Raw genomic sequence first — 13376 nt, forward strand, 5'->3', positions numbered from 1 at the left:
CTATTCTCTCAAATGCACAGGAGAAGAGGGACATCTTTGCCTGGCATCCAAAGTCCATGTTAGTGCCAGGCGGGCCACACTGGGGAGAGCATTGCATTTTGATGCCCATAATCAAGTTAAGGCAACAAAAATTGCAACACACCCACACCTCAATGCTTTATTATTTTTTAACCCTCCCTTACAATTTTTTTAAGAATTTGGAAATCCTATTTATATATGTAGAATGCAGTTCAGAAAAAAATGTACTAAAATCTAGAGCAAGGAGGGGAAACATTTGGCCCTTCAGATGTTGCTAACTAAAACTCCCATTACCTCTGGCCATTTGCTGTGCTTACTGGGGCTGATAGGAGTTGTAGTTCAGCATCTGTAGGGGCCAAAGGTTCCCCACAGCTGAGCTAGAGGACACCATGCTACATTTTGCACTTGGCAGCACAAGATACCTGTTTGTAGCCAGGGGAGGGAGGGAATCTAACCAGCATTATGAAACCTCAGCTGTGAGCACTGATGGGAGCAAGTAAGTGATATAGGAGTAAAACTAAGCAGGCAGATCTTCTCCTGCTTAGGGAAACACCCCAAGGAAATGCAGAAAGAGTCCTGCAATGGGTTGCTGTGGACCACCATATCTCAGTTTGACAAGCCAAGATATGGACAAGCCTTGGGTTACTTATCCAGTCCCTTCACTCTTCCCATTGCAGCAAGAAAAACAAGCCAGGAACTCTTCAGTTAACTATAATTTCTCATTTCACCCAAACCAGGAAACAATAGTTAATTACTCCAGAACAAGCCAAGATATTAAGCCATGGTTTGAAGATGGGTTTCTGGCTTGTTCCAAAGCTTGGACAAAATGGGAAACTGTAGAAAACTGAAGACTTCTTGGTTTGCTTGTTCCCTTAATCAGAGGGTTGTTTGTATCTTGGTTTATTGGTTTATTGAAGCATAGTCCAAGAGCAGCTAGTGCATCATTTCCAGGACACAGTCAAGAGAGAGAGAGAGAGAGAGAGAGAGAGAGAGGAAGGAAGGAAGGAAGGGAGAAACTTAACTGAGGCTGATGAGCAACAGGCTGTATGTAGTAAGTGGGAAGAATTGTGCTACTCTCTCAATTGGTACAATCCCAGCCCACATTACATCAGCACCTTTACATCATATACACAGAAGGGAAGGGGGGGTCAGGGCACGCTGCACCTACAAAGTGAGCAAGAACTCTGAACAAAAGGGTGCACACACTGTAATTCTGTCCCAGCTGCCAAAAAGAAACAAGCACTGCAGACTAGCAGCCTCCGGTATCCTTGCTTGCTTTAAACAAGCTCCCCACAAAATAGAAGTATGAGCCACAGATTAATTTGGGACACCCTTGGAAAAACCAGCGCAAGCTTCTCCTTGCCACACTGCTTAGCTTGCGATGCTCTTCCCTCTAATCATGCAGGAAGTGATATCGGTTACCTGCCTCAGACATATTATGACCCCTGAACCCTGGTCTTTTTTCTTCGGTATGTTATGATGTTTCATTACATTTAAGTGGTACAGACATAGTCTGAAAATAAATGAAAAGCAACCAACTGCTAAAGTTGGTTAAATGCTACAAATAGCTGTTATAACTTGAGCCCTGCTCAATCATTTTGTTTTAATGGCAAGGGAAATGACATTACATGTTCCAAAAAGCGTGCGTGCACACACACACACACACACACACACACACAGAGCACAAACACAACATCTACCACCAGCTCCCACTTGCAGAAAGATTGCTTATTATCATTTGCCAGATCTGGGCCAGGGGAAATCTCAGCTTCTCACTGGTCCCCTTGCCTCCCAGTTCCCATGAGCTACTTTCTGAAGCTTCTCCCTCTTGGGTTCCTCCCAACAGACAGAAACCAGACAGAAATAATTGGAGACAAGCTGCCTGTTGAGGCCCATTGTTCAAAAGCTGATTAAAAGAGGACAAGTGGGAGGCAGAGCAGCAAATAAAGTGGCTGCTGACTGGTGATGCACTTGTTCAGTCATAGCTATTCAGCCACACACAAAAATCCATGAGGTCAGCCTTGCCCCAACCTGTTGCCCTCCCAATGTTCTGGATTGGAACTTCCATCAGTAACTGTGCTGGCTGGGGGGGGGGGGGGCAGGGGGCGGTGATGGAAGTTAACACTCCCAGACACCTGGAGGGCAAAAGGTTACAGAAGGCTTGGTGAGGCTTTAGTGGCTTCTGCTGCAACAGGCCAACAATAGTGCAATCCTAAAGACGCCCACTCAGAAGTCAGTCCCAGTGAGTTCAATGGGACTTGCTCCCAGGTAAATGTGGTTAGGATTACAGCCTAGCACAGCTCCTGCCCTGGGTTTGAGCTTAGATTGCCTTCTTTTCCTGTTCAAGAACTCTTGTTAAAAATAGGATTCCATGTCCGCAGCGTCTGCATATGCATTTTCTGTTTATCAGTCACTGCTTTTAATAAAAACAGATTCAATGGAGTAACTGCACAGACATGGAAGCTGCATGTGCCAGACCAATGAGATGGACGTGCCCTAGGTCAATAATGATCTAGATGGCCCATTATCAGGGCAGCTTCTTAAGTTCACACGTGACTCAGTATAACACAGCTTTGTGTGCTCCTAAATGAGGCTCAATAAATAATGCGTTACATAGATGCAGCAACCTGACCCCAAGATGACGAGTTTCTGTATAGCAATTCTCCCCCTTCCACTACCTAGCAGTTGTTTCTTCACAATAGTGACTTTTGAGTGCTAAGCCCAGGTTGCCTCTCATTCAGGAGGTCCCTGCCCTTGCAGGTGGGGAAAGAACAAGACTGGACTGAATTCCAGGTCTCGCTTGCTCTTTGCTGCTGTGACACAAGGAAGGAGAAGCAAAGGCCTCAGCAAGAAATAGCAGCCCTACCCCTGCCCTTTGCTTTGGGCTGTATGGAAGTCAAAGCTCCAAAGAAGCAGTGGAGGGTGGGTGAACGGGACCCTGGCCCACCAACAACCTCCGCCTACCCTCAGCCACCTCATAGCAGCAATGCAGCTTCTTGCCAAGAAAGGAATGAGGAATCTCTGGCCCTCCAGATGTTGCAGTTCCCTGTGACACAGTGATGAGGCACAAGGAAGAAATCTCTCTCTCTCTCTCTCTCTCTCTCTCTCTCTCTCTCTCTCTCCCCCCCTCCCATATACACAGAATTGGGCAAGTGCTCCAACCTGCTGGACTTCTGCTGCCGTGCTTCTGAAGAGCTCAATGTATCGCTTCCCCAGGATCTCCTTGTGTTTCTTAAGTGCATTCTGCGCATACTCTTCACAGGCAAACAAGACGAAAGCATCTCCCGTAGGCCGGCCATCTGGATACTTGACAAAGAGAAGCCCCTCCTTCCCTCCTGTGACAGGGCACTCGGGTCCCAGGAACCCCAGGACGTCCTCGGGCGTGGCTGTGAAAGGGAGACCCCGCATCCGGATGATGACTTGGTTCTCCTTGGAGAGGAACTGAGCTACTTCATTGGAGGTACCTGCAGGTGAAGAGTTACAATAATTTGCTATATCTCTTTTACACATACCTGGCATTCAGTTCAGTGGACCTAAGAACCTAGGAAGCTGCCTTATACCGAGTCAGATCATTGGTCCATCAAGCTCAGTACTGTCTGCACTGACTGGCAATAACTTTCCAGGGTTCCAGGAAAGGGGCATTCCCACTCCTACCTGGAGATGCAAGGGATCGATCTTGGAACCTGCATGCAGGATAGATGCTCAATCGTTGAGATACTTTCCCCCAACTTTTAAGATGATCAAAAGTGTTTCAAAATGAATTCATCTAACTCAGGGATGGGGAACCTAGGACATTCTAGATGTTGCTGATCAACTCCCACCATCCCTCACCATTTGCCACACTGACTGGGGCTGATGGGAGCTGGAGTCCAAGAGTGCCTGGAGGGCCACAGGTCAACCACCCTTGATCTAATGCGATTGGTTAAATGTTGCAACCCTAGCAAACGTTACCTACCATTCAATGGCATCTGTAAAGTACTGACAAGCACTCAGTTCCCCTGCACTTGCACACTTCAGCACATTCTAGCATTACAATACATTACAGGGGGTAACTCGGGTAACTCTTTGGGGCAGGTCTTTCTTGTTCGCTGCTAATTATTTCACAAGTAGGCCTGGAAATCGAGCCAGTGCAGTTAGCAATATTGTCATAATGCCCAGTCCCGGTTAGTAATCCCACGTCATCCTGAGCTAACTGCGGTTTCCAAGTAGCCTTCAAAGGCAGCCCCAGGTAAAGTGCATGACAGTAGTCTAACCAGGAAGCTAATGGAGCATGGATAGTACACTGTAAATTTATTTTGTTTTCACACATTCACAACAGCAAACCTTCAATGGCAAAGCTTAAAATGTTTATTCCAAATGTCTCACCTCCAGCAATCTTCAGGAACTCTTCCCCAGTTGCTTTGTAAACCTGAAGTAAAGCAAGGCAAAAATAAAGTACTGTGTTGGTGTGACAGATTATACTACTAAATATGAACATTAGCATTGTATAACATCTGGACTTTTTTTTTGACACACGGGTTTTTAGCCCTTCTGTGCATACAAAACACGCTTTACTGATCTGATAATGCAGAGGTCAGCAAACCTTCTGGGCCCAGAAGCGCCACACAGAGAGCAACCTATTACACTGGTTAACACAAAATGTATCTTCCAAGCCTAATTGAGGGGAGGGGACCCTGTGAGCACATATTGATGATCCCTCAAATTAACATGGCCACATGTCCTATTTTACAGAGGACAGTCCTCCATTTTATTCCCCACTAGGATGTCAGGCATCTATTTAAATAATAGCATCTCAATTCTATTTCAATTGCAGTTAATTACTACTGAATTTCCATTTTTATCTGCAAATTAGCACATGCACGTTTTATGGAAATATGTACTCTCTTTTCTGGTGGTGTTAGATCAAACAGCTCCCAAATTAGTATTATTTGACAATGGCTCGGATTTAATGTCGAAATAGGAAACCCAGTAAAGATAAATCTGTTTCTTTTCATTTATTCATCCATTCCCTACTTTTTCTTGTACAAGCCACAGGGGTTAACAACGCCCAAAAACATTCAGAACTGAACCCAAGCAACGTACCTCAATGTATCTGCTACCCATGTGGTGCTTGTGCCGCTCTAGGGCCAAATCTCTCTGCTCAGAGTTGACAAATCGCACCAAGGCCTCTCCATTCCTCCTTCCTTGGGCATTCAGGCACAGGGCCACCCCACCTCTAGCAGGGAGACACACAAAAAAGATGAACAAGGATGACTTCATCTACATCCTGAAAAAAACAATTACTCTTTTATTCTTCCAGGCAGAGTGCATGGATGTAAGACATATTTAAGTTAAAGCAGGAACATTTTTCAGCTCAAAGGCCACATTTATTTGTTGGGAACATTCCAGGGGCTACATGCGTTGGTGTGGGGGGGGGGAGAGGCAAAAATGGTCAGAACAATGGATTTGACTCTTAGCTTGGTACTTCAAACTACATTCCCAACCTTGCAAAAGTCAGACCCCCCCCCCCTTTCTGTTCCCCATCAAAGCAAGCCAGAAGCAACATTCAAGAACACATTCCAGCAGGGGAAAGCACTTGTGAAAGGTGCAGAGCTTGACACGGGTCTGTGGAGACGGCGTGGGCAGGGAGTGCCCTGAGGGTCAGCCAGAACCCCCTGGCCAGAAGTTGTCCATTGCTGCAGTCAAGTTTGGTACTTGAGAAGACAACTAAGGCTGCAACCCTAAGGGCCTTTATCAGCTGGGGCCTATTTGTATCTTGACTTCTCAAGTCATATGGGCTGACAGCATAAAAGCCTCTTTCTTTCCCAAGCACTCGGAATCCTTCAGCAGGAAAATGTAGCACACATACGAATTTGTAGCAATGAAGTCAAATAGCACTGCATCCTGAACAGGGAACTTTACAGCAGATCTTACTTGGCAATATTAAGGCCTTTGAAAAACCGAGCAATGTCCTGGTCGGAAGACTGCCAAGGGAGCCCTCTGGCACGTATTACTGTTTCGCTGTCCACTGCTTCTGATTTACTACTGTGGAAAAGAAAAAGGCGGACGTTTGAGATCAGCAACTGATCCAAGCACTCCACAATTCTTTTTAAACAATGCTGCAAGCAACCATGTAATAAGCACACCAGTGTTGAGTTCTTTCTACAAAACAAATTATGCTATTTGGCAATTCCGCTGTGCACAACTTCAGCCACTGGAGTGGGAGCCTCAACCCATTTCACAATGGAGGCCAGGAGCCAAAGAAATACGCAATGAGTTCTGTGCAACTCAAGCATCTGTGTGCTTGCGTTTCTTGAACACATCCTGCTAACTCAGGTGTCCACATAGTTTTTAATGTGAGAGAGCTTGTGATATGGGATGGGAGAATTCGGATATTCAAGGAGGGGGAAGTGCGAATCATTCCACTGGATGAAAATAGCTCTTTGGATCCCAGCCAGGATGTGAAATGAAACATGAGCTTGAGCCTGCAGGAAGCAAAAGACACCGCTCCAAGATAGTGCATTCAAAGCAAAACATAGGTGCACACTGGACTGGCAAGGCTATTGCGATTGCTCTTTCCTGCACAGCCAAAACATTTGGAGGCTACCCCTGGTGTGGATAGCACTGAGCTAGAAGAACGATTTGATTCAGTGTAAGGAGGCAGCCTGTGTTCCTGCTTTGAGCAATGGAAAATGGATGCCATTCAAGACACCTTGTCATTGCCACCTCCTAAATAAAGGACAAATTTCGTCATTTCACTATCACATTTTTAACAACAACAAAAAAGATACTGCTTTTCTGCTTAAAGATTAAACAGCACATACAGTAAAAGAACCCCCTTAGTAACTATGATGCAGCACAGAATATATAACACATCTAAGAAAAAAGAGAATCCAGATTATCCAATGCAATTAAAGGAAAAACAGCACACTATCAGAAATCAAACCAGCCAAAAGATTTGACAAGCTGCAGGAAGCCCCCTGTTGTCCATCTGCCTGTGTCCATCTGCAAATTTGCCTGTGGCTTTTTTCTCTCCCTTCCCCTGCTTGCCATATTAGCTTATTTGTGTGTTTTTAATTTAAAGCAATCCAATCACACCCTTCTCCATCTCTTAAGGACCCAGCAAAACAACCACACATCCTGTGACCCAGGAAATGGGACTGAGTAAAGGATGGGGAAGGGGAAATTCTCAAGCTCCTGCTGAAGCAAGCCGTCAATCAGCTGGCCTAGATGCCAACTGCCCACTCACTAATACAGCAGATTACACGCTCCTGGTGATTTCATTTCAGCCTGACAAAATGCACACTCAGTCAGAGACACACTAACAATAAGAGTGAAGAGCAAAGTGTGCAAATGCCCACTGAGAAGGTTGGCTCAAGAGAGGTGGCAGCCCTTGACTCAAGGCAGCCTGCAAGGCAGGAGACTTCCAAGAAGCTCAGAAAGAGCACCAAGATAAACAGAGTTGTCCCTTCATGTAGTCATCTCTCTCTCTCTCTCTCTCTCATTCTGGTGGCAGCACAAGTGCAAAGACCAAGCATGCCCCAAACCTTCCCACACAATTTGAGGCAGCCTGCCTTTCATTGCTTACATTACGTCCAACTGCAGTTTGCAATACAGTTCTACAGTATAACTGCTCCTTTCCCCCGTCCCTTTGGACTGAAAGAAAAGAATATAGGATATTCTGTGAGAAAAACCTTACGAGGGGCTGATTAACTTTTAATGCAACAGGCAAAAATGAGTAAAGGTATCTAAAGGTCTGATTGATTGCAATGGTGTAACGACTGGTGTCTAGGTGCTTTAATTATTTTGGCATTATTGCATCCAAGCTGCTGGAGGGTCAAAGGCCACATCTGCATCAACGTATAGGTTTCTTAGATGCATGGAAAAAAATGGGGAACATGTCCTGGATTCATGCAAAACATTTTACTGTGGCCCACTGGGATTCCATTTCTTATGAGGAATAAGTTGTATTAACAACACGGACAAATTCTTCTCATAACAAGTTTGTTGTTTAAAGAAGACACCACTTAAATAATGGATGAGACTCTTATGTGTGGAAAAAAGAAACTAACGCTTATATGTGGAAGACTTATGAAGGCTCCCCTTCAACCCCACCGCCCCAAATACACACCTATGATATACTGGAATAAAGAGTGAGGATATATATATATGGTTGGAAAAGGCTGCAGCCCTCCACAGGTTGTTGGGATTAACTACCATCAGCCTCAGCTGATGGGAATTATATAATCAAGAATTTATAGGTAGCCCACTGACTATGTTCATACTCTATTAGCAAAAACGAGCTTCCTGAAAGATTTAGGCTGGCTCTTTTTAAAAAAGCAAGTGTTTAATTTAGTGAAGATTTATATATTACATTTGGTTATACCCACTGCAATTTCTGATGCAAACACTGGGAACTTTTCTTTTGTTTAAATACGAGCACACTAAGCACTTTGGAAAAACTCATATGAATGCTAAAATGAGAAAAAACAGATGTGCCCAGCATGTTTTAGAGTTATGTACATGTTTGCACCACCTTGACCAATTCTCTCCCTGCCCCACCAACAAAGAAACTCTCTCTGGAATCAGAAGGTCAAGAAATCAAAAGAAAACCGGATTCATGAGATGTACCAGGTATGGAGAAGCTTTGGCACTCACGATGTAGTTGGACTGCAACTCCCATCATCCCTGGCTATGGGCCATGCTTATGGGGGCTGATGGGAGTTGTAGTTCAGCAACATATAGAGGGCCAATGGTTCCTCACACCAGGGTGACAGAATCATCTTGGGGACAGATGTTTGCACCCCCCTCCCAATCATGCACCCATTGCTGCACTACTTACCAGGGTCCAGTTTCATACTTGTATTTCACAGTTTCTGGGACAGTGAACCTGTGATCTGCAACTGATCAAAAACACATTTTAAAAAATACTTTATTTTTTCAATGGAAATGCACACAGAAGATTGAAGAGAGAAAAACTGGCATTTGTCAGCCATGATGGAAAAGTGCCCACATTCAGCAGAAGCAATTGTTTCCACTTACCACATGTATCCGGCAGCATGCTGAAAATAATGGCCACCATGGCTTTCACTTGCCACACTCCAAAATCCTCCTCCGCTTCGTTAATCCTAAAGCCTATATCTAGACAGCACGTTCAAGAAAACAGGGCAAAGGGTTTCACGAGCAACAAGGACACACAATTATGGCACTGAATGCACCATAAGCTGATTAATATTGATTCTGTTTCCAGCAGGCTGCCATTATGAAGAGTTCTATCAGAAAAATGATGACCCGACCGCAATTGATACATGCACAAGTGCTTAATAAGAAACACCAGCAGCATGTATGGCTATGGTCTCCATGAAGTAAAGGCTACACACAATTACTAGTGCTTTTTTTCCAGGGGGTACTCAAGGGTACACAGCACCACCACCTCTCCTTTTTTTGGTTGAAATGTGTGGCACTTACTGTAACAACTTCATGGTGAGTACTGACACCAATATTTCTAGAAAAAAGCACTACCCATGATATCTTCAACTACATGGGTTGTTGTTATTTCACTACACTGATAGAGCAATGATTGAACTACAGCTCCAGATATCACAGCCAATGATCAAAGATCTTGGACTACAGATCCCATCAACCTTTATCATTGGCCATGCTATTTTTTCTAGAACAGGGATGGCCCACACCTGCATTCTGCAGGGCAGATTCTTCTCGGGACAGTGGTCTAGTGGTGTATTATACCACATAAACTACCCCAACTCTACAGTACCATTGGTGCAACCTAGCAGGAAAAGGATAGATGGGTCACATGTGCTGAGTCACAGCTAGGGCATTACAGGCAAACCCTAAAGAATGTGGCATTGTGGTGTAAGCTCAGCTCTTTCTTAAAACTAAAAAAAAAGAAGAAAAATGTTTTCTTTTTCCTTAAAAGTGGGAAGAAGAAATCACCCCATTGGATTAAAAGTTGGTAGGGCCACCGGGACCTGTATCAACACAAAGAGCCAATCCGGCTTTAGAAGGAGCAAGAGAAAGGATACATTCTGCCATAGAGTGGATAGTTTGGTCTTTCACGGGGGCCACGTTAGGGTAGCAGTCATGAAACTCTTTGCGCAGATCATAAAATGAATAAAAGCAGTCAGACAGTAGGAGATTCTGTGATGGAGAAAAACAACACCACATGTGGAGCATTAGAAAGCCTCATTCATATCCTATATGGATGCAGGTCTTTAGAAGACTAACACAAAGGCATTATTATAACTATAATAATTATTGTTACAAAAACTCATGCAGATCTGCATAGATGCAGATCCGTAGCTTTCTCCAACTAAGGTCAAATCCACACCATACATTTCATGCACACTGCTTCGCCCAAAGAATCCTGAGAACTGTAGTTCGCCTCTCACAGAGCTACCGTTCCCAGCACCCTTAAAGTACTGGAGGAAGCCATGACAGTGGAGGAGAGAGGAAATTATGCACTTTCTCTTCATACTTAGTGGCAGCTTTAGGATGTTATAACAAACTGGTTTATTCTGGTGATAATGAGCTTTGCCTCCCTGTAGCATTCTGAACTCCTCGCTCCCCTGTTCTTCTCCAGCAAGGAAGAGATTGGAAGACTTTGTTTCCTTTTGTTATCCACACTTTAGTGTTACGTCAAAGCCCTGTACTGTGGTTTATCTTAACCGAAGCAAGCCAGCATCAATAAATCAGTTTGAAATTGACTTGTTTCCAACCAACAGTAGTTGGGATTAACAAGTTTAGGGTTTTGGAAATGTAAATTGTGGTAAATAAAATCTCTTCCTTTCAGCCATGCTAGATAGTGGGGTGGGTGGAAGGCAGGTCCCATTCCCATCAAGATAACATCCAAACCTAGTCATTGTGAAACTCCTGTGTCTCTTACAAGTTGCAAAAGCATTTTGTCTCAGGCAGCAAGATGACTTGGGTCAGTGCTGTGCATCTTTCACAAGTTGCACTCACATTTGGAGACTATCAATCTGCCACGGTGATGGTGAAGGGGTTGTACTTTTCAGACCTACTCTGACCACCACTGACTGCATTCATGTTTTCCAGGCTAGTGCTAGGATCCTGCTAGCCACGTACCTTTTTTGAGGCCTCTGGATGAAGGACCTGCCGAATGAGGAGCTGGCCATCTGTGCAGAATGTGTAAGTGTTTCTTCCCAGAGCCTTTAGATCACTGGATACCAGTTGGCTGAACTAGAAAAAAGCAAACAGTTGTATTCAGATTTGCAAGTTTCCAACTCAGTCCCTCTTCTCGCAGTTTAAAATACTAGTCACCAAATGTGCGAGTTTGAAACATGACCCAATGGAATGCTCCTGTAAAAATGTCTGAAAGGCACAGCCTATTCTGGGAAATGCAATTGGGAGAGGCTTGGGTAATGTGAGGGTTCCCAGAGAGGAGATTGTGGCTGCTGTGGTCTTTCCCTGGTCCTCTTCCTGCTGTGCTGCTCTGAGTCAAGCCATGGTTTGGCTTAGCTTATCCTCTCAACTTGGTCCATGGTTTGTCTCCTCCAGACCAGAGGATTAGGGGAGGAACACAGCACATGTGATCAATTCTCTGGGAAGCTGCATGTTTGTGTTAAGCCATGATTTGGTCCAGTGTGGTGTGCAAACCAGGCACTGAGTACCTGGACGAAAGGTAACTCAGACTTCTTTAAAAATAATACAATAAATACAAAATAAAATGAGGATTGGAGCAGAGCAATCCAGTCAAACTGGGAGCAGGAAAATTTTGGTTTCACATATTATTCTATCCCTGATTAAACACATGCACCAATTTGGCAAAAGGTCAGTAATTATGTGTATCTGCCATTCATGGGTGCTAACCACTGCCTTTTAAAAAACAAAAGAGTGTATGCCAGTGCAAGATCAGTGCTGTTTTAGCAAAAGCTACCAAACAGTTAACACTGATTAACAAGTTTCTGTTAACCAATTTGATAAGGAGAGAAAGTTAAGCAAACAATGGTCAGCAACTCAATAATGGAGAGGATGAGGCACCCAAGTACTTAGTCCAAGACTGCATATACAACATATATTTAAAGCACCAGACTCTTCACCCGCCCCCACAAGAATCCTGGGCACTGTAGTTTAAGGCAACTGTAGCTATATGAGGGGGTAAACTACAATTCCCAGGATTATTTGGTGGAAGTCACATATGGTGTTTTCACAACCCTATACATCTTTTCACAGCAGGCTGAGGCCAGATTGGAATCAGGGGCTTCCCAGTTACTGATCTCTTTAAAACAACATAGGATTGTCACTCCTTCCTGCAATAATATTTTTGCAGCTATCAGACAGTGCTAATAAGCACCAGCACAACCAGAAACCCACCAGTCTCGAGAAATCTGCAAAGAAACAAAAAAACACAACACAACAGTCTTTTACTGTCAGAAACAGTATTTTCCACCCTCCCTTCAAGGTTCACTCATAGAGCCCAATGATTCAAAACAGTATGCACCAGAAAAAAAGCATTTTTGGGGCTTGTGCCAGTTTCAAAACTAAATCCCAAGACACACTTCTATTCTTTATTCTCATTAACATGACATTTCAGAAGTCTGCACATTTTGGAGTTCAGAGGCCTCCCTTGTTACAGAGCGTGGAGTTCAGCAGCCTCAGAGAAACTGTCTTGATGCCAACATTTAAACAAATGCAGTTGGAGCTCTGACTTCCCCCCTCTCTGAGTCTGTTTTGTAGGAGTGTAGCTGTGCCCAAGGTGTGTTTGATTACAGGAACTACAGCAAAAGCAATGTTTTGACTCAGTCAGATCCATTGTTCAACGCACCAGATCTGAAGTCTCTTGCAGGTGACTCAGGTTAGAGGGAATCCAAATACAGTATCTGAACACACTTGGTAAACAGTAACAGTCCATTAGCATCTCAATAATAGGGGACTGAGGTCAATACATGAATATATCTGTTCAAAATAGAGTGATCCAGAGCAGAAGCTTTCTATGGGGAGACAGAATCTTCCCTGCAATGTCTGTTGAAAACTGGTGCCCCGTCATTCCACTCAAGCAGCCCTCAAGGTAAAATCTCAGGTTGCTTACATTGTTGTTTAATACATGGTTGCTTTGGGCTGCAACCAGAGAATTGCCCTGATTTCTGATGTCTTGGGAAGATTAACATGCAGTTCAGTTCCTTCTCCACTGGCCTCTGCTGCTGGTGGAGTGTCTAGAGGGCTGAACTCCACCCAGGCAGGTTGGGGAGCTATTACCAGTGGCGGTAACAGAAAGCCCTGAAACAGAGCGTTTTGGAGTGGGGTGTCAGACATTGTGGATCGGTAGGATCCAAAGTCATTTGGGGTAGTACATGTGACTAATCCATCCTATTTTTATTCTCATAACAACCCTTTGAGGGAGG

The 13376-nt window shown here is 44.3% G+C and overlaps 1 protein-coding gene across 5 annotated transcripts in view; it reads right to left on the bottom strand.

Annotated features, from left to right (window-relative positions):
• Window positions 1-13376, bottom strand: part of ESRP2 (epithelial splicing regulatory protein 2) — a 48339-nt gene that overhangs the window by 15435 nt on the left and 19528 nt on the right. For all 5 annotated transcript variants that reach the window (XM_033157219.1, XM_033157218.1, XM_033157217.1 and 2 more), the window contains exons 4-11: window positions 11101-11214; window positions 10041-10155; window positions 9040-9138; window positions 8840-8900; window positions 5932-6042; window positions 5101-5233; window positions 4384-4426; window positions 3181-3482 (exon numbers count right to left, since the gene is read on the bottom strand). In XM_033157219.1, coding sequence (XP_033013110.1) covers window positions 3181-3482; window positions 4384-4426; window positions 5101-5233; window positions 5932-6042; window positions 8840-8900; window positions 9040-9138; window positions 10041-10155; window positions 11101-11214 — 978 coding nt within the window. The remainder of the gene's footprint in view (window positions 1-3180; window positions 3483-4383; window positions 4427-5100; window positions 5234-5931; window positions 6043-8839; window positions 8901-9039; window positions 9139-10040; window positions 10156-11100; window positions 11215-13376) is intronic.

Source organism: Lacerta agilis, chromosome 8 (assembly GCF_009819535.1).
Source record: "Lacerta agilis isolate rLacAgi1 chromosome 8, rLacAgi1.pri, whole genome shotgun sequence".
NCBI classification, from domain to species: domain Eukaryota; kingdom Metazoa; phylum Chordata; class Lepidosauria; order Squamata; family Lacertidae; genus Lacerta; species Lacerta agilis.